General features: G+C 37.4%; 2 protein-coding genes across 3 annotated transcripts; one reads left to right on the top strand and one right to left on the bottom strand.

The window, feature by feature from the left end:
• Positions 1-2,847: 2,847 nt before the first annotated feature.
• LOC130726199 (protein STRUBBELIG-RECEPTOR FAMILY 8) lies at positions 2,848-14,400 on the top strand. Its single transcript, XM_057577428.1, has 16 exons — positions 2,848-3,260; positions 3,883-4,015; positions 4,123-4,194; positions 4,294-4,359; positions 4,485-4,556; positions 4,659-4,730; positions 10,672-10,743; positions 10,831-10,896; positions 10,967-11,032; positions 11,128-11,441; positions 11,907-12,163; positions 12,256-12,527; positions 12,658-12,793; positions 12,877-13,016; positions 13,281-13,437; positions 13,871-14,400. The coding sequence occupies exons 1-16, from the start codon at positions 3,131-3,133 to the stop codon at positions 14,021-14,023; spliced, it is 2,178 nt and encodes a 725-aa protein (XP_057433411.1). The 5' UTR covers positions 2,848-3,130; the 3' UTR covers positions 14,024-14,400.
• Positions 14,401-15,772: 1,372 nt separating this feature from the next.
• LOC130724571 (uncharacterized) lies at positions 15,773-20,507 on the bottom strand. 2 transcript variants are annotated; one of them, XM_057575838.1, is made up of 9 exons: positions 20,349-20,507; positions 20,125-20,228; positions 19,979-20,040; positions 19,746-19,863; positions 19,426-19,574; positions 19,182-19,289; positions 18,943-19,062; positions 17,603-17,776; positions 15,773-16,097 (listed from the first exon to the last, which is right to left on the bottom strand). In XM_057575838.1, exons 2-9 carry the CDS (start codon positions 20,207-20,209, stop codon positions 15,996-15,998), a joined length of 918 nt encoding a protein of 305 aa, XP_057431821.1. In that variant the 5' UTR covers positions 20,210-20,228; positions 20,349-20,507; the 3' UTR covers positions 15,773-15,995. The 2 variants fall into 2 exon arrangements, with proteins under 2 accessions (XP_057431821.1, XP_057431822.1); XM_057575839.1 differs by having other exon boundaries at positions 20,341-20,492.
• Between the last annotated feature and the right edge of the window lie 1,263 nt (positions 20,508-21,770).

Here is a 21,770-nt window from a genome sequence, read left to right as displayed (position 1 = left end):
TCGTGTACATGAACTCTCTGTCAGCTAGCTTGTTGTTAGATCCGTTAATCTAGATTTGGATCTTTTCTCGAAAATATAAAAAGCATTCAAAACTTTCTAAATTTCGTATGACATCTCAAGAGTAAGGCTTAGGTAACTCAGTAATATCTTACTAACATGTGTTATGAGTTAAACAAATTTAAGACACACATGAAAAAATTGTTATACCACATAAGTTAATTATAGTCATTTTACTTCACATTTATTTGTGGAGATTTAGACAAACTCTTAAAACATATATGAGGATTTTAGGAGGATATAAAACACATTTTTTATATATAATAGAAAGTGGCGACAAAACTCAAATCATGCTGGACAGTCATTTGAGTAGACTAATTTAAACCTTATATTAAATTTAGCTTACGTTTAAAAATACTTTGGGCCCAACCCGTTTGTTTTGGAAGGGACTCGTTTATATTATGTGATGATCAAGGGATGCATTGCATTGCACTATTATTACTTTGTTTACCAATGAGATTACATAACATGACAAATGGAAGTGGCTCATTAGTGGGATTTTGTGTTGTATTGTTGAAACTTGACAAAGGAATCTATGACGGGGTCACCACTCACGAGCACCATGAAAATCAATTTAAAACTTTAAAGTTCTCTCTCGTTAATTACCAAACCTTGGCCCCAACGCTTAGCATAAGCTCTTGAATTTCTTTCTTGTTTGCTTTCCACATCTCCTTTCGGTCTCATTGATTTCATTAGCTCCCATTAATTATAAAAGTACACCGAATATTTAGTTTACTAGTCCCATCACAATGTCAATGAGAATGATTTAAGTTCACCGAATAATATTTTGAATTGTTGTCTTGCATCATTAATTATCATTATAAAAAATCTTTATCTACATATACTCCCTCCGGTCCTATTTATAAGCAACAAAAAAAAAATTCACATAGTTTAAGAAATGTAGTTAAACTAGATAAAATGCATTAAATTTGTCTTGAATCAAAATAAACTTCCAAAATTACCCTTTGTTATTAGTGTTGGAAAGTGAGAAAGAGAGAGAATAATTAATGAGACACATTTTACAAGTTAGAATTAATAAGGGCATCATTGGAAAAAAATAATTAATATAGCTCAAACTTTCATTTGGTTCTTATAAAAAGGACCAAGATTTTTCTTCTCTTTCATACTTATAAATAGGACCGGAGGGAGTATGTCTTTACCGTGCTTAATGTGTGTAATTTTAAGAGGCAGAGTATATTGTTGGTAAACATTTTCAAACATGATAAAGCATTCACGTTTATAAAAAAGTCTGGTAGTTGTTCTTAAACTCTTTTTAATGTCACAAGGCGGAGCCACGACGTTAGATTTTAATGTCGGCAATGGCAGACGTCAAACATTGTCCTTTAATGCATACTATGAACTACTTTGTTTTTTTAATACAGGTAACTTCCATGAAAGACATATGTTTTTAATCAGAGAAATTCATATCATAATAAAATTAGTTCTTTTACTAAAAATTCATACTTATATGATTCGAATTCAAGACTTTAATTTAAAAAAATTAAACATGTACAACTTAAAATAATCACTTATTAAGAATTTCTTTAACTACTAGAGAAGTTTGACATAACTCGTTATTTCTCATAGAATATATTAATATAATCAACTAGTCATTACAAACGGATTACGTTGCGTATAACCAATTGTTAAAGGTAGCACTAGCTATACCTTTAAGCGTTATTATACAATTTTTTCTAAACAGATTGTATTTTTTATATATATTCACGTTCTAATTGTGTATTCAGTCGTTAAAAAATAATAATAATTGTGTATCCAGCAGGTAAGGTAGGAGAGAGGGATGTGACTCCCAGTGGGAGAATAAAATGCTATTTGAAAAGGGGAAAAAAGGTGAAGTGACACAGGTTGGACTTGAAGAAGAGGTAAAAACTAAAAAGCCCAAAAGGTGAAGAATTAGAATGCAGAAATAGAACACAGGAAATCCAAAACCCAGAAGGGGAAAAAAGGTGTGGGCCCCTCCTAAATTGTAACATTGACTGCTTCCAAGTTCCAACAAAATCTGCCACCCTTTCGACCCAATTTACGTGAATTTTGGTTTTTTCTACATTATTATTCTATTTTAATTTAATAAAAAGTCAGTTTCTCTTATACCCTTTAACCTTAAAATAAAGGGTTCCATTCATACTTTACTCCTGCCTTAAATTGTCATATTTTTTTCATAAAAAACTTTTTCTAATTTATATATTTTTGTTTGTTTACATTCTGAAAAATGAGATAAAAGGTATTATACTCTTTCATTTTCAATGTGTACCGAAACAACATCCTTACAAAAATTTATACCGACTGACTTAAGTTGACACAAATAACAATATGTTTCGAGTTTAATTCTCGCATTTTCATAGATTGAGAGTTCAAACCCCTTAACCTCTTGGTCATAACGAGCTTAACACTCTCATTTTCAACTGAAAAATTAGTTTCCTAACGCTCTTGAACCATAATTGCATAATGTAACCCGCTTGGGGAAGCAACGGAGAATACATTCACTATAACATGTCTTTGAGACCCTGCACTAATAGTGAGTCTAGAGTATATTACCTTCACTCTCCCACTTTTTATTTTGTATAACATTCGGTACCCGGTCACCATTTGGATGCCGTCAGATTCAGGATTTAGTCATATTTTAAGCTCATCATCACTCCCTCATAGTGTATTGTGTGAGGATCGAACCCAAAAACTCTTTCTACGAACTCAACCTTTAATTTTACCAACAAAAAAAAATCATTACATTTTTTTCTTGTTCTTGGTTCTTATTTTTCGCCGACACACACTCACTCGCACACTCAACACATTGAACAAGCTCACTCACACTCTCGTGTTCCTTTTGCTTTGAGCCACTCTCTCTCTTCATTACTCTAAGCTTGGAATCTCCATCTATCTGTCCCTTTCTTTAATGGCATTGCCTTGTACAACCAGTCACGATCTGGAACCCAACCACTACGCTCTTCTTACTCCTACCCCCTTCTCCATCCTCTTCTTCTGCTTCCTTCACATCTCTTGATTCTTCTCCATGCTACTCTTGCATGTGCTCCACCTCACCTGAACCAAACCAACCACAATGGCTCATCATCATCATCAACATGCCACTTCCTCTGTTTCGCTATTTCTCGCTGAATTCTTCTCATTCTCTTTGATTCTCGCTGCTGCTCTTCTTCCTATTGCCTCAGCCAACACTGACCCTTCTGATGGTATTCTCTTTTTCCTCTTTTTTTGATATATTTTTTTGATTTTTTCTTGGTATGATGATTGATCACTCTGTGTTTGATTGGTTTGATGATGTTTGGTTTTGAGAAAAAGATTGGATTTTGCCTTCTGGGTAGTGCTTGTTTGAATGCCCAACTTTAGATTCTTCACCTTTTCAGGTGTGAGTTTTTGGTGTCTGCTTGTAAACACTGTTTGCTGGTTTCAGGGGAAATGCAATGGTTAAAATAAAGGCTTGATTTATTTATTTTTTGCTTTGACATGCCAAAAGAAGTGATTTTTAGGTTGAGCCCATGTGGGAGCATTGAGCTCTTAGGCTTCTATTTTGCTTTGTAGAAACTCCGATTGCAGAAAGAGTGTAGTACTGCAATAAATGAAGTCATAGGTGGTTGGTTTTTCACACCAAAAAATGGTCTTTTTTCCCACTCATGTGTTTCAATAACTCCTTTTGTTCATTCCTTTTCTTCTTCTACTTCTTTTAGGGAAGAAAGGTTAATTGGAACCAATAAGCCGTTTTTCGCATACCATTTATATTTATAAATCTTTTTCTGCAAACCAACATACTATTACTTTTGTGGTAGTTTTAATTTGTTGTTTTTCCTGTTGCAGTTCAAGCTCTTCAGGTCATGTACAACTCGTTGAACAGTCCATCTATGCTAACGGGTTGGAAAGTCGGCGGTGGTGATCCATGCGGAGAGTCATGGAAAGGGATAACATGTGAGGGCTCAGCTATTGTTTCAATGTATGAGGTTCAGATGATATTTCAATTTGTGATTGTATTAGTAATTTTGAATAAGTAAATTTTTGGTTGTGAAAACTAACTGATCTCCCTGTTGTAATTCTGGTTAGTGAGCTTTCAGGTTTAGGACTCAACGGAACTCTGGGATACTTGCTTTCTAACCTTATGTCACTGAGAAAGCTGTGAGATAATTCTGCTTTATGATTTTGTGTTACACATGGCCTTTAATATTTTTATTAAATTGGTGATTGGTTTTTTATTTTTTTGGCGTGGTTTTCTAGTGACTTAAGTGACAACAAGATCCACGACGCCATTCCCTATCAGTTGCCGCCGAATCTTACAAGCCTGTAATACTCACCTCTTATTACCAGCTCTTTTCATTTCTTGATCAGTTTCATTTTGCTGCTTTATCTGAAATTTTCATTTTTCTTGTCACTGAAATGTGTCATTAATCTTCAATTGCAACTAGCAGAAATCTTGCAAGAAATAACTTAACTGGGAATCTTCCTTATTCTATTTCTATCATGGCTTCACTCAATTATCTGTAAGTTGCTTGTGAATGCTATGATTTTATTTCCCAATATTTATTTTGGTCATATATTGGAATTGGAACCACTCTTACCCTGTATTTCCATGTGTTTTTCAGGAATTTAAGCAATAATTTGCTCTCCCAGTCAATTGGTGACATTTTTGCTAATCTTACTAATCTTGCTAACCTGTAAGATCTCTTACAAAGTGTCTCTAGTCCATTTCCTCTAATTTATTTCATTTTCTAATTCTAACTAAGAAAATAATGCATATTGTACGGATCCGCGGTCATGGTTAACCAATTTTGCCACTAATTTTTTGTGTTTTGCCATAAAAGAAGTGTTTCCCTAGAATCTGAGGGACTTTTACATGTTCAGATTGAACTATTAATTTTTTTCTTTCTATTTTTGAGTTCTGGACTTGCAGCATGTTGAGGGATAGTCTTAGTACTTGAACCATATGCTGGTTTTCATACTGCTACTTCAGTATCAGTTAATTGTTTCCAGTCCTTTATTTCAGTGTTACTTCTAGATACTTGCCAAAATCACGAGCAACTGATTTCAAAAAGTTAATGAGAGTCAATTTGAATTCCCAGTTTAAGATTTTTGGCATGTTATTCTTCCACGTTCATTCACTTCAATTAACTACTTGTTTGTCCACTTATGCAGTAATATTCATGGCGTTTTGGAACTACAATGAAATATTTTTTCTCTCTTGGAAATTTTGTTTGTTAGTCTTGTTGAATCTGATAAAATATTTCTTGTGTCTTATTCATTGATAAACTTGTACAATATATATAGATGTTAAAAGATATCAAAACTATATCTATCTAAATCTAAAAGATATAATCTAAAAGATACTAATCTATAATAGAAACTTATATTTGAACCATATCTCTATTTCTAAACTAAATCTTAATAATAATATTCAACACTCCCCCTCAAGCTGGAGCATAAATATCTAATGCATCCAGCTTGTTACATATGTATTGTATCCTAGGACCTCGTAAAGACTTAGTTAACATATCTGCAAGTTGATCCCTAGATTGAACATAGGAAGTCTTGATGACACCTGAGAGGATCTTCTCTCTGATAAAATGGCAGTCAACCTCTATATGTTTGGTCCTCTCATGAAAAATTGGATTCGAGGAAAGATACAAAGCTGATTGGTTATCACAAGCAAGCTCCATAGGACCTAACTCACAAAACTTTAACTCCTGAAGCAAGTGCTTTAACCAGAGCAATTCGCACGTAGCGTTAGCCATAGCATGATACTCTGCTTCTGTACTAGACCTTGCTACTACTGTTTGTTTCTTGCTTTTCCAGGAAATTAGATTTCCTCCAATAAGAACACAATAACCTGTAGTGGATCTTCTATCACTAACATCCCCTGCCCAGTCTGCATCAGCATATGCAAGGACATCAGTATGACCCTTGTCTGTATAGACAAGCCCCTTTCCAGGTGATCCTTTAATGTATTTTAGGATCCGAATGACTGCATTCCAATGACTATCACATGGTGAATTAAGAAACTGACTCACAACGCTAACTGGGAAGGCAATGTCAGGTCTAGTCATTGTAAGATAATTCAACTTCCCAACTAACCTTCTATATCTCCCTGGATCAGGATATGGCTCCCCCTGATTAGGAAGAAGCTTCACATTGGGGTCCATAGGTGTGTCAACAGGTTTACAATCAAGCATTCCAGTTTCCTCTAGAATATCAAGAACATATTTCCTTTGAGAAATAGCAATACCTACCTTTGATTGTGCCACCTCAATCCCAAGAAAGTATCGTAACTGACCAAGATCTTTAGTTTGAAAGTTCTTGAACAAGTGTTGTTTCAGCTCCTCAATACCCTTTTGATCATCACCTGTAATGACAATATCGTCCACATACACCACAAGATAAATTGATTGATTGGATGATGAGCGTTTAAGAAACACAGAATGATCGGCTTCACAACGAATCATGCCAAACTCTTGAATGACTTTGCTAAACTTCCCAAACCAAGCTCGAGGTGACTGCTTCAAACCATATAGAGATTTCTTCAACCGGCAAACCTTACCTAACTCCCCTGAGCAACAAACCCAGGTGGTTGCTCCATATAAATCTCCTCCTCCAAATCACCATGTAAGAAAGCATTCTTAATATCAAGTTGATACAACGACCAATGGCGAATGGCAGCAATGGCTATAAATAAACGAACAGATGCCATCTTAGCAACGGGAGAGAAAGTATCACCATAATCCAGACCATAGATCTGAGTGTACCCTTTAGCAACAAGTCGGGCCTTTAAGCGGTCCACTTGTCCATCAGGGCCAACCTTAATGGTAAAGACCCATCGACATCCAACTGTAGATTTACCATGAGGAAGTGGAAGAAGTGTCCACGTATGATTGGCCTCCAAGGCAGTCATCTCATCAATCATAGCTTGTCTCCATCCAGGATGAGAAAGTGCTTCTTGAACAGTTTTAGGTACAGTAACAGAAGACAAGGCAGACACAAAGGAACAATAGGAAGGTGATATCCTGTGATAACTGAGAAAGTTATAAATAGGATGAGGATTAAGGGTGGAACGATTACCTTTACGAAGAGCAATAGGTTGATCATCAAGAGAATCAGGGAGGACCGCAGCAGGAGGAGATGTTGGAGTTGGAGCTGAATCACAAGTCTCAACTGTAGAAGAAGGCCCTGATGTGTTTGATCGTCGTCGCTCATAAGTAATACCAAAACGTCGTGAGTCAATGAGTGGCACAGGTAATACCGGGGAATGAATAACAGGGTCAATAAAGTCCGGCGAAGCCACGTCGGATGCTGAGTCAAAGAATGTAACATCCGCACTCACATAGAAGCGGTGTGTAGTGGGTGAGTAACACCGGTATCCCTTCTGACAGCGAGAGTATCCAAGAAATATACATTTAATAGCTCGTGCAGTCATCTTGTCACATCCAGGGGAAAGATTATGAACAAAGCAGGTAGAGCCAAACACCCGGGGAGGAACAGCATAAAGAGTGGCTTGAGGATGCAAAATACTGTGAGGGGCCTTATTACCAAGAACAATAGATGGCATGCGATTGATTAAATAACATGCAGTAAGAATAGCATCACTCCAAAACTTCAATGGTACTTTAGCAGTTATTAATAAAGTTCGAGCTGTGTCTACCAAATGACGATGCTTACGTTCAGCCACACCATTTTGTTGTGGTGTATGAGGGCAACTAGACTGATGAATGATGCCATGAGATGCCATGAATGAAGTAAACTGCGCAGAAAAATATTCTTTTGCATTATCGCTACGTAAAGCTCGAAGAGTTTTGCCAAATTGATTCTTAATCTCAAAACAAAAGGTCTTAAAAACTTCAAATAACTCAGAACGATCTTTCATTAAAAATAACCAAGTACATCTTGAAAAGTCATCAATAAAGGTAACATAATACTTAAATCCTAAAACTGACGTAACACGACTTGGACCCCATACATCAGAATGAACGAGGTGAAACGGTGATACTGCAGGACGACTAGTACTAGATGGAAAGGATGCCCTAACATGTTTTCCAAGTTGACATGACTCACACTCCAATGTCTTCAAATGAGAAAGCTTCGGAACCATTTGCTTCAACCTTTCAAGACTTGGGTGACCCAACCGACGATGTAAAAGATCAGGAGACTCAAAGATTGCGCATAGTGTTGATAGATGAGGTTGCATGTAATAGAGACCACGTGATTCATATCCAACTCCAATCGTCTTCCCTGTACTCCGGTCCTGTATAAGAAAAGAATCAGAAACAAAGGTTATCGAACAATTCAAACTACGAGTAAGTCGACTTATGGAAATTAAATTAAAAGGGGAACCGGGTACAAATAAGACTGAATCTAAGGACAAAGAGGAAAGGGGTGAAGCTTGACCAATGCCCATGACTTGTGCTTTAGATCCATCAGCAAGAGTAACACTATGAGGTGCTTTAGGAGGTGTCAAATTATTGAAAAGGGAAGGATTACCAGCCATATGATCAGAAGCACCGGAATCTATAATCCACGATCCTGCAGATTGAGAGAAACAAAGGGTAGAATTACCAGGATGCGCTACGGTGGCTGAGGAAGAGGATTGTTGAGCTGCCTTAAGTTGAAGAAATTCCTTGTATTCACTAGGAGAAAGACGATGTTCCTCAGATTCGAGCTTTTGTTCAGTAGCATGTACCGAAGATTGAGCAACAGTGGCTGTTTTGTTAGGAAACCCAACTATGTGGTAGCAACGATCCTGAGTGTGGCCGTCCCTATCGCAATAGGAACAATGAAGATTGCCTCTTCCTCTACCACGACCTCCATCTCTGCCTCCACGACCTCGACCTCGGCCCCGACCTCGACCAAAGGAGTTAGAGGCCAAAACAGATGACTCAGAAGCTGTGTGAGAATCAATCTCTGGTGGCGGAACCCTAATCAAACGACCAATAAGCTCGGCAACAGTAGGGATACCAGGATTTGTCAAAGTTTGATTCCGAATAGATTCATAGTCTTTATGGAGGCCATGGAGAACAAGTACCATGAGCAGATTATCAATTTTCTTTTTCATTTCCTTTACATCATCCTTTTCCAACATCAGTTTGACTTCATCACAAAGAGATTGAGCCTTCTTCAGATAGGATGGCAGATCAGTATCTGTCATATGAAGAGATGATATACCTCGAGCTGTCTCATAAAGCCTCTGAACATCATTAGCATAAAAGGTTTCAGCTGTCTTCCAGATGTCGTAACAAGTTTTGTAAGTGCGAAAGTGAAGCATCAAACTCGGTTCAATCGACTGCCATAACAAGGATACAAGCTGAGCATCAACTTTCTTCCAATCGTCTCTTTTAGTAGCATCAATGTCAGAAACCTTGGTAGAAAGATGGTCAGATAATCCCTGACCAACAAACCAAATGTCAACAGCATCACGCCAACTCAAATAGTTCTTCCCATCAAGCTTTTCCGAGGTAATTTTAGGAGATCCGGAAAAAGCATAAGACACCAAACTCTTCTTCTCTTCAGCCATGAGGAAAAGAGGAATAAAATACCAAAAAGACAAAGCACCAATAAACAAAATTGGGCAAACGATGAGAGACGTCAAAGAGGACGTCTAAACAGGGTCAAAACAAAGCACCTAAACCAAACCAAACCAAACAGGTGCAAAATAGAGCACCTAAAAGAAACCAAACCTGACTAACGAGGAGAGACGGCACAAAGAACGTCCAAACAGGGTCAAAACAGAAGACCCACAAACCAAAAGTGGCCAAAACGGAAAGAGGAAGGCCGGCCGGTCACAACCGTGGCAGAACGGCGCCGGAAAACTGGCTGTAAGGCCGCGCGTGGATCCCACGCGCCGGTGAACCTGCGGAAGTGTGGCGGCGCGTGAAGGCGCGTGGAGGTCTGTTTGGCGGCAGTACTCCGGCAGATGGTGGATCGGCGGCCTCTGGCTTGATTCCGCGTGGCTGTGTCGTCACTTGACAAGCTTGAAAAATATGGGTCAGCAGCACTTGCGGCTGTAACCCAGAACCAGAAAAAAAAGAACGCTCAAGGGAAAACTAGGGCTCTAGATACCATGTTGAATCTGATAAAATATTTCTTGTGTCTTATTCATTGATAAACTTGTACAATATATATAGATGTTAAAAGATATCAAAACTATATCTATCTAAATCTAAAAGATATAATCTAAAAGATACTAATCTATACAGCAGATGGATTAGCTCGAGAGGCGGGGAAAATTGGTTCACCGACCCAAATTTGGGGGAGACCACCTTCTTTCGTTTATGACTGCTTGTATTTAGAGCTGTTAGCTAGTTTTTTCTGTTTTTTGCTACTTTTCCTCTTGTAACCAAAAAAAATCTATAATAGAAACTTATATTTGAACCATATCTCTATTTCTAAACTAAATCTTAATAATAATATTCAACAAGTCTTTCAATTAATCACAACTTAGGACCCAATTTATGTACAATACTAATAGAGTTTATGCTCTAATGGAAATAGTTTCATAATGAAATTTAAAGTTTAAACTTTATTATCATTGATTGTTTGTGATAATTATTACTGGCTAGCTATTCTTAATTTAAAGATTGACTCTATTGTTCGCCTTCATTTTATATGATGCAGGGATCTATCTTTCAATAACTTTACAGGGGATCTTCCTCCTTCATGTGTTTCACTGTCCAAACTTTCTTCGCTGTATGTTAGCTGACATTTTCTTTGACGAGCTGGTAGCAATTTGCAGTAATTGTTAACTTATTATTGCTCATTGAAACCTTTTTGCAGCTTCTTGCAGAAGAACCAGTTGACTGGCTCTCTTATTGTTCTTGTTGGTTTGCCTTTGGAGACTTTGTAAGTTCTTATCCTCTTGGGCATTGAATTCTCTGTATGTCAGATTCTTATCTTACTCTATATTTTCCAGAAATGTGGCAAACAATAATTTCAGTGGATCGATACCACACGAGCTTAATTCGGTCCAGAATTTCATGTAAGTATTTATGAATTTTTGTATGAAATGCTAATCTGTTTTCTAATGCTTGACTTCAGCAATGTGGTTAACATGACTTTCAAAATATGAACTAGATATGATGGAAATTCTTTTGATAATGCTCCTGCTCTTCCACCGTCAGCTTCTACTTCACCCTCACCTAGTGGACCTCGTTCAAGTCATCACCATTCTGGGTCTGGTTCACGTAATAAAACAAAGGATTCTGATAATGAAAATTCTGATGGCAGTAAGAGTTTTTCAGCAGGGGCTATTGTAGGCATTAGTTTAGGTTCAGTGTTGGTGGCTGTTTTCGTGCTACTTGCTCTTGTTTTCTGTTTCCGAAAGCTAAAAGGGAAGGAAAAGGGTGCAAGAACATCTAGTGGCAGCCTTCCTCCTGGAATCACTAATGGTGAATTCCCCCTATCTCTAGCTTTTTCCTTACAGATATATTTTATTATTATAGTAATTTGGTTTTTTTTGCCAAACCTATTCCTATATAGAATATGCATTAGTTTGGCCTAGTCTTCATTGAATGACAACATTTGGAGGAACTAAAGCTAGCAGCTATTAAGTAATGGTGTTAAGAAGGCCATTTTGAGAGAAATTGGGATTTGAAGCTTCTATTCTGTATAAGTCCCGTTCGAAGGGAATTTGGTTCGTTTTAGTTTTAACAACAAATCTCTCTTTTATTAAAATGATTCTAAATGACATTTTTCTTTATTCTTTCACAAAATTTATTGGCATTATCCATTGAAGCCATTGTTCTGTAAAATGCTCCTTCGATTCAGAATTTCTTCTATTTATTTACTCTTTTGAAGGATGACATATATCCATCGTGACCAGTTTATCCTTTCTGTTGGGTTTGTACTTGCAGTAACTCCACAGATGCAAGAGCAAAGGGTGAAAAGTGCTGCTGTTACAAATCTCAAGCCTCGACCTCCAGCAGAAAATGTAACAGTGGAGAGGGTACCTGTAAAAAGTGGATCTGTAAAGCAGATGAAGTCACCTATAACTTCCACATCGTACACAATTGCTTCTCTCCAGAGTGCAACAAATAGCTTTAGTCAAGAATTTATTATTGGTGAAGGTTCTCTTGGTCGAGTTTACAAGGCTGATTTCCCCAATGGGAAGGTATCCTTCCTATTGTCATTTTGCGGATTTAGACTCTTCATATATGGGTGAAAAATACCTTCCTAATGGTTCCAAGTTTTGCTTTTGTTTAGACAATGGCCATTAAGAAGATTGACAACTCAGCACTATCATTACAAGAGGAAGACAATTTTCTTGAAGCTGTTTCGAACATGTCACGCTTGAGGCATCCAAACATTGTTACATTGGCTGGATACTCTGCAGAGCACGGCCAGCGCCTTCTAGTTTACGAGTATATAGGAAATGGAAATCTACATGACATGCTCCATTTTGCTGAGGACAGCAGCAAGGATTTATCTTGGAATGCCCGTGTACGCATAGCACTTGGCACGGCCAGGGCCTTAGAGTATGTCTCATGCACATAAGACACATTAAGTCTCTCCTCTGCAAGTTTGTTGTTTTTGCCTTGTAGGGTGAGTTAGCATCATATTACAATATTCAGGCTAATTTCCATTGTTTTATGCCTTGTCTCTCAGATACTTGCATGAAGTGTGCTTGCCTTCTGTTGTGCATAGAAATTTCAAATCAGCAAATATTTTACTTGATGAGGAGCTCAATCCTCACCTATCTGACAGTGGCTTAGCTGCTCTAACACCAAATACCGAACGACAGGTTGGTGAAAAATGCTTTTTTTTTGGTATCTTTTTTCAGCACACGCTTCATTGATAAAAAATCCTTCGCTTCGAGTTTAACAGGTATCAACTCAGATGGTTGGTTCATTTGGTTATAGTGCTCCTGAGTTTGCATTATCAGGACTATACACTGTAAAAAGTGATGTTTACAGCTTTGGTGTGGTTATGCTTGAACTATTAACTGGCCGGAAGCCACTTGACAGGTGAGCTTATCACACATGATCGAGATTAATCTTCTTGTTGGTCACTGTATAGCAGGTTCTTCCAAAAACAAATTGTATAGCATGTTCGGATCAGCTTCTTTTTTCCCATGATCAATATTGGCACCTAGAAGCTACCAGAATTGATTTTGTCTTTAGAATCAGTTATAGAATGACTTCCAAACATGCATTAATGATTTCCCTTGAGTATTTATCTTTGTTTTATAAACGGCTTCTTAAACCCTTTTGCAATTTGTGCAAGTTTAGTTCAAGAGTCAGATCAGAGCAATCACTTGTGAGGTGGGCTACTCCTCAACTCCATGATATAGATGCCTTGGCCAAAATGGTTGACCCTACTCTGAATGGCATGTATCCTGCAAAGTCACTGTCACGCTTTGCTGATATCATTGCCCTCTGTGTTCAGGTAAAATTTTGTGATAATGATAAAATATCAAAACAATACGGGTTTATTTGATTCCCTTCTCAGTTTATTGAATTCTTCAAGGAAAAAAAACGTTTTGAGCTACTGTTTTTTATTAATTTTTGAAATGATTTATACTAAACTGAGTTTTTTTTCTTTTTCTGTTAGTAATCAAATGTGCCCTACATTGCAGTAACTCACTTTAGTATCTATTGCATTAAACTGCACTCTTGATTGGCCCATCTATCTGGCCTTTAGTGACTACAATTGCTTGGCTTCTCTGCCAATGCACCAGAACATGTTGAAAGTCCCCACCTACCTTAAAATATGGATTTCTATATTTTCAGATTTGCATTTTTAAACAAACCTATATGTTGTTGTTGCCTTTATATTTTTTCAAACAAATGTTTCTCAATGATTTTGATTTTCTGCGCAGCCGGAACCTGAGTTTCGACCTCCGATGTCTGAGGTGGTGCAAGCATTGGTACGGTTAGTGCAAAGAGCAAGTGTGGTTAAAAGGAGACCCAGTGAGGAATATGGTTTTGGTCACAAAACCCCTGACCATGAGGGCATAGACATGTCATTTTAAGTGTCTGTGCCTCATCTCATCATGTCTCTTGCAATTTTGTGTAAAGTGGTCCTGTTATCCGGCTCAAAGAATCATGAAACAAAGGGAGTGTAACTTTGTGAAAATATATCAAACATTCAAGATATTTATTTGTAATTATGTTTGTTGGAATTTTTTCACACATCATCATAATTTGGAAAATGAACTGTATATTACAAAAAAAAATCACTATAGAGCAACTTTATGAGATTCAGCCATGTTGGCCAGCACTGACAAATTTCCAACAACCGACATGAATGCCATACCTGAGTGAAAATAAATTGGATTATTATGACTTATGACAGTGCATGTAACATACATCGCTATTCCCAATAAGAGACAGTACATTTGGCGTTTTCCATTCATTTTTACATGGCCCTTGAGTGGCATTTTGGACTTTATCGTTTTTTTAGCTATTTAACATATGTACCTCAATTTTTATAATTCAACATCAACTTCCTTAAATAGCAATTTTGGTCCTCTAGATTTTCAAGACCCAATTATAAGTTGAACATGGTTTGTTAAGCAAGTTAATCATTGGGTTAAGTTGCTAACATGGTCATATCACGATAAATGTATTTAATTATGTTAGCTGCAAAAAGCTTGGCTTGAATCATGTTCTTTGAAACTGTCGGTGACACTACTAGACCAACTCACATGAATTGATGTGATGAACGGTAGTTTAAGAATATGTTGTCCACATTCCTCATTTCTATCGAAGAGACTAAGACTAATCTATCATCAACTTTGGTAGTGTTATTTCTCCTTGGTAAAGTTGTAAGTCATATTCATAGATTACCAGAATTAGATCTATCGCTTTTTTCATAAAGATTTGCAATTATCAGTAAAATCCATCTACTTAATATTTTATTGAAAGAACTCTCACGTTTAAATTTCACATAATATTAGCATACATAAAATATATTCTCTTTCAAATATTCAGAAACTTACCCTTATATAATTTTATAATTAACTTAATTGAAATAGGATGAATGAAATAGAAGAATTCCTCCTATTTTTAATTCTTCCCCACAAATTCATACAGAGATGGAGCTATTATTAAAATTAAAATTAATAAAGTCTGTACACATTAAATTTAACATAACATCTCCATTACCTTTTCCTTTCACTCCATCTCTCATTCCACTCCATTACCATCTCTCAAGCATAACATAGACTCATTAAAGATAGACTCATTAAAGATTTGAAATTAAAATGTTTGTCATCTTATCTTTACTATAACCATAAGCTAAACCAACTAAAATTATGTTTGACTACATCCTCTACAGAAAAGATAGAGAGAAAGAGTAAACTTTCCAGACTATTATCCTTAAAAGCGTAAAAGAGATACATAATGTTAATATCTGTCGAGTGAAAAAAGAAATCATTGAATTATTATGAAGCGCCATTATGTGAATGTTAATAGTTACTGCAAGTGAGTAGGAAATGAACTACAACAGGGGCACCAAGAGACTTCTAAGCTATATTCTTATCCAACAAACTGTATCCCTAAGAAGTACTACTAAGTGAGAAAGGGAGGCAGGGGTAGAGCAGAACTAAAACTTTTGAATGGCCATCCCTAATTTGATGCCAACAAATCAAATTCAATCATTTGAAGTCAGAGATTATATATAGGATAAACTCATTGACAGAGGCGAGAATGAAGTACACGTTTCTCAGATCCTTATGCATTTGAAAGAACGGTAAAAATTATATCTGACCATTGGACACTGACAAACCTAACCGCTTGAGCATTAAAATTCAACCATCAAATTCCTAAGTTGCAGTCTTGAACGCCATAGAAATGGTATGAACTTTCCTAGCTTGAGTAATTTTAACAGAACAGTCATACAAAAAACATTATCATTGGATTACTTATGTTACAGAAATGGGGAGATGGGACACTATTCCTGATTCTGAATAAATAAAGTGGAGCACAAAAATAGTTACTGCCTCAACGACTTATTGGAGTATGCATACGCTCAACAATTTTGTTCACCGCATCTCGAGACATCACCAAAGTGTCGTGCAGCAAAATACTGTAGACATTCAAGCCCTGCAAAAACATGTCAAACGCATCATACATGAAAGAAAATCTCTATATTATATGGTTTGTGATCATGAAACTTCCTAAGTAATGATTGAACGATACTTTAAAAGCGTGCTGGTTTTAGGAGAAACTGGGTACTTTTAACAATTAGCATCATAAGGCTTGCAGGTTACACCATGTCACTGAACTAACTTGGATGCCAAAGAAGTTAACAATGGAGGCTGTAACCCTATTGCAGGCATACAAAAAGCAAAAAAAGACCAGCACATGTCATCAATGATATAGAAAAATGTTTGTATAATTGTATTACTTAATCAAGGAATAAAGGATACATGATGGTACAAGGACTGGTGTGGAAACTCAATGGATGTGCAAAAGAATATTTCCTATAACCACGTGTTTGCACCAAGCATCAACTTTATGTTTGCACCTTAGTATTGTTGTGCTTATTAATTATTATGCACATCCACAAGCCTCTGCCAATGTATACTTATGTGGATGATATGGTCCTTGATAAGTCAAAGGAATGAGTAAAATTTGCAAAGAAGCTTTGGAATCAATGGGTTTTCAACTAAATGGAAGTCAGAAATAGGGCATGGGGTAAAGTCCAAGATACAGAGTTAGCGATGTTTTGGAGGTTAAACTTTGTGAATATTGCATCATATCATAAGCTGTGCAATTTAACTACTTTATGTCCATCTTGCAAAGTGCCCATGGAGATGTCTCACACATACAAATCGACATGCTACACTCATTTCTAGTCACAAGTTGACACTATCAAACAACAAATAAAATTATATTGGATAATTATTAGATCAATAATGATTTATCATAGTGGATGATAGGCATTGAAGTGCCAATAGAAGCGAACAAATGAGCATATGTAAGATGACAATGCTGTAGTGGATGAGTGAATATATAATACTAAAAATGACAACTATCTGAAAGAAAGGAGGAGTAGCCCCTATGAAGGAGAAGATGATGGAAAATCTCGTACAATAATTTGGTTGTATGAGAAGACCACCAATAGAGGCTCTAGTGACAAAAGTCGATAAAATTGAAGATAGTTGGGTTTAGATAACAACCAGGAGAAAACATTGAAAAAGACCTTGTTATAAGTGGTTTTACTAAAAAGTTGGTCTTTTGATTGAGCCAATGGTTACAATCCTGATTGACTAACAACCTTCTGCAAAGTGCAAAGGGTGAGGATGGTAATATGGTGATGACTCACATTGTTGAGAACTCAAGTGTGAGTAAAAAATAAAAAAGATCTCACACGTTTGATGAAAAAGAAAGTGTTGAACAGTATATAAGTGAAAGTACCCGTACACGTATTGCCAAAAGGTTTTGGGTGAAAGTTGCAGTGTCTAATGTGGTGTATAAAAATATATTTATGCCGCCTCCAATGCCACGACAGGGAGGGGGGCCCTCACGACACAACACAATGACAATGATATTATCACTTCCATTCAAACTATGTTAGAAGTAACATGGATAAAACAGAAACTTACAATGGAGGGAAGGACGTTAACATAATGTAGATTTTGTGTAGCTAATTTTAGCTTTTCATTTATGGGGCCACCATCTACGAGCAGAAGTTTCTTGGAGTCCTCCATTTGTTTGAAATAATTCACAATGTTCTTGGTTTTATGTGTGAGAACATCCAGATCCTCAAAGACAAGAAGCTGTATAAATACAAAAAAAAAAAAATTATGGCATGAAAGTGATAGAACTAACTGCAGATATTGAATTGATTGTTATTGCTATAGAACCCTAATCCCAATTGGGAAATTAGGTAAACAGATACAAGTTGTTGGGGAATTCGAGAGTCCCAACCCTCTCCACAATTTCCTACTCCAGAACTGTCTAACTAACTAACAGACAAGCCCAGCTATTTATAACAGACACTAACAACTGTTCTTCCCCAAAAATCAGATAGAAAATCCTAACTGCCCACATGGCATGACCAGACGACCTTCTCCTTTCCCCTCCTCTGATAAACCATTGTTATAACAGGTCTATCGCTATTACTATCAGAAAGAAATCCAAATAACACCTCATGTACAAAACAAATGCAAGAATGAACAATGTAATAAACCCTATTAGAATGACAATGAGACATTTTGGTAATGAAAACAATATATTATAATATCAGGATAGAGATACATGCCCCAAAGAACAATCTAAGTCACAAGACAGAAGCAGTCCAAGGACAGCTGATGTAGAAGCATTGCCCTTTTCTTTGTGTTTCATGAGTTATCTTCCTGTTTCTTATGAAGTTTCTATAGGTAGTTTTGCTGCAGTAAGCAGTCATGTGACCTTCACGCCCACTTTTAATGACAAAACTTTATAGCTCAGTTAAGAGAGGGGCATGTATTTTGATCTGGGCTGCGTAAAGTACGGTTAACCTTTACTCAAACACAATTGTATTCAGAAGTTGCTTGCAGTTTAAAAGAACAGCTTGCACTGGTTATTTTTATAGCTCAAGAAAAGGATTAAAGAAACAGTACGATTGAGTGAGGCTGAGAAAATACATATGACATATTAAATGCAAAATGACTATGCAGTAGGCTTCCCTGAACTGTCTTAAATTTTGATATCAATAAAAATATCAACAACAAAGAAGCCCTTAAAAGAAATAAGAATTCAACCAATAAATTTATAAAATCTAAAGATGAAATCTTTAAGAAGTGAAAAGTCACACCAAATTATTATTTATTTTTCTGGTAAATAATCACCGTATTGAGTATACGCAAGAACGCAAAAAAAAGCAGCAGACAGAATAAAGTAGAAAAGATGTGTTGTTATTGTTTATAGGGAGAAGGCAAGGGCAGAGATGGCGGAGACTTGCCTTTCCTTCTGCTGCACGAGCTGACAAAGCAATCTTCAGCCCCAGACGGCGAACCTTCTTATTGAGTTTGAAAGCATGGCTACGGGGCTTCGGGCCATGCATGGCAGCACCACCCCTGAACTGTTATCATTAATTATATTTATTAATTTCCAGTGTCGATAAGGGTGGAAAGAACAGAAAACTGTCAGTAGCGGATGAATAAAGATAGACTGGCAATTATGAGCAGAACGTTACACTACCAGATGCACACGCTGTGATCCGTGCCTTGCTTTTCCCAATCCCTTTTGTTTATACATCTTTCTTCCAGTCCCCCTGACCTCACTTACGGTTTTGGTTGAGTGAGTTCCCTGTTGGCCATATCTATTAGGAAACACATAATAATCTCATGGGAAATTTTCATCACCAACAATGTGGATCTATACTACTAGACAAATTATATATCCAATAAACCATTAAGAGAGGAAAAGACTATGCAATCACAACCTGTTGTCGTTTTGCAAGCTGCCACCTAACAACACGATGAATAATATCCTTGCGAATGGGCACATCAAAAACATCTCCAGCTAAAACCATTAAGCCCTTGTCTTCATTATGAAAGTTTGTTACTGGAATTAAAAGATCCTGACAAAGCCCTAAATCATAATGAAATACATTAACGACACAAAATGGACATTGAAACATATCTCATATCTCAATCATCTAGGCCAGATAAAAATTCACCCCTAGCAGGCAAATAAGCTCAGCTCTCCTTTTAGAAATATCAAAATGCATCAAACTATGAAACACCAGTATATAATTCATACCTATATCACGCTCAGATGTTGCGAGAGGCTTATTGGACAATAAATCAGACGGAAATGCACCTTCGTGGTACCCCGGAACCGAAACAGAAGTACAAAACCGTTGGATCATTGACCTGGCCTACAATTAAATAAACTACACCACATCAGAAAACAACCAGCACAAGTGAGAGCTCCATTGATTAAACACTAATCCTGAAAATAAGTTACAAAAATCAAATGCAATGGCAATGTACCAAGAGAAGGCCAGGACGTTGTGCAGAAAACCGTCTCTCCCCAGATAAACTGCTGCATATATCTGCCAGCAAAATAAATAAATATCAAATCAAAGGGAGAAAGCATCGTTACATTACATGGATATGAAGCTGCATAAATGTCTTACCACGCGATTGATGAAAACAGCGGCGTCCTAGTGAATGCAAGGATTCAGAAGAACGTAGCAGTCTTTTGGAGATCAAAGCAGCCATAATTGAAGAAACAACCAATCTATAAAAGAGAACTGAAATTAGATGAAGTGCTCAATTTCATTCACAAAAGCAACTTCAGTTTCAGCGTAAATCAGAAATTCGATATGGAAATGAAGCAATGAGATAGAGACCGAGTTACCAAAGCTAACACACAAGGTTCGATGATGTAGGTTGGTCGCCGGAGCTTCACGTGCGGCGGCGGCGGCTGAGCGGTTGCATACCACTTCTCTTCTCAGGCGAAGAATAGGCGTGGGAGGTTTCCCAAATTCACGTTTCAGCAAGAATAGGCGTCATAGGACCCAGCCTCTTCTCAGTTTTTTTTTTTGTTTCTTTTGGTGTTGGGCCCAACTTCAGGTTGGCAGCCCAGAACAAAAATGGCATGTGAAATATTATATTTATATGTATATATGTACCCAGAAAAAATGTTTAGGTTTTATGTTTAGACAAAGAAAAAAGGCTTAATCCTCATATTAGTCCCTGTTTGAGTCGTCGTCTGAACCAGGTCCCTGATCGAAAAAATTTGTGGATTAAATCCCTCTCTTTTAAAAACGTATGGAGTCAGTCCCTGCCGGAGCTTGGAGCTCCGGCGAGTGATGATGTAGCGTGCTGACTGTGTAAATGAAGCTGACATGGCACTAAAAAAAATTAAAAAAAATTACACATCATAAAATTAAATTAAATTAACAAAATCAAATTAAATTAAAAACTCAAATTAACCCCAATTCTAAATCCCTAATTCATAAACACCAAAACCTAATTCCTAACCCTAAATCAAACACAATCCCTAATCTAGTTCTTCCATCTTCATTGCAGGCAATAGATGCAGTAGCAGCAAAGGGAGAAGAAATTGCCATCTCCCGAGAGATTATCAACAATTGAAGATTTCTTCACTTCTGATGTTACCTAAATCCCTAATTCAGAAGCAGAAAAGGTAGAAGAAATTGGGGATTTTGTTGTTACAGATGTCTCCAGTTCGGTGATGAGTTGCCATGCGAGGTCGAATTGGTGAACCTTGGCCATGGTGTCGATGAGGAGGTGGAAGGAGGAGCGGGGGAGAGGGGGGGTTGGGGAGGGATTTGGCGTAGTTGAAGAGAGTGAAGGCGATCTTGGAGTGGTGCTTGAGGCGGAGCAGGGTTTGGGTGAGGAGGAGGATCTTTGAGAAGGAGCGGTGTCGAAGGGGTTGTGCTGTTGGAGGAGGATCTTTAAGACCAGCTCTCGTCGGTGGAGGTGAAATGGCGGAGAGCGAGTCGCGGAGCGACGAACGCGGCGGAGCGAGGACAGTATCATCGGGCTTTGAGAAACGCCATCGACTTGCTTTACTTCACCACAGCCTGTGGTTCGTTCAGACATCCATAACCAACAGCGGAAGTAGCAGAAGGTCTAGCATGAACAAGAACGTTGTGCTCGCTTTGCCGATCACCATAACCTTTTTGATTGGGGATTTTGTTGTTGGGAGCAAGCTTCTTCCTGTTTCTTGGCCCAATCCCCAGAACAGCTTGGCCACCGCCACTGCTTCTGAGTTTCTTGGCCACCACCACCACTTCTGGGTCTCACTAGAAGA

Source organism: Lotus japonicus, chromosome 6 (genome assembly GCF_012489685.1).
Source record: "Lotus japonicus ecotype B-129 chromosome 6, LjGifu_v1.2".
In the NCBI taxonomy this organism is placed as follows: domain Eukaryota; kingdom Viridiplantae; phylum Streptophyta; class Magnoliopsida; order Fabales; family Fabaceae; genus Lotus; species Lotus japonicus.
This window is presented reverse-complemented; position numbering and strand designations above follow the sequence as displayed.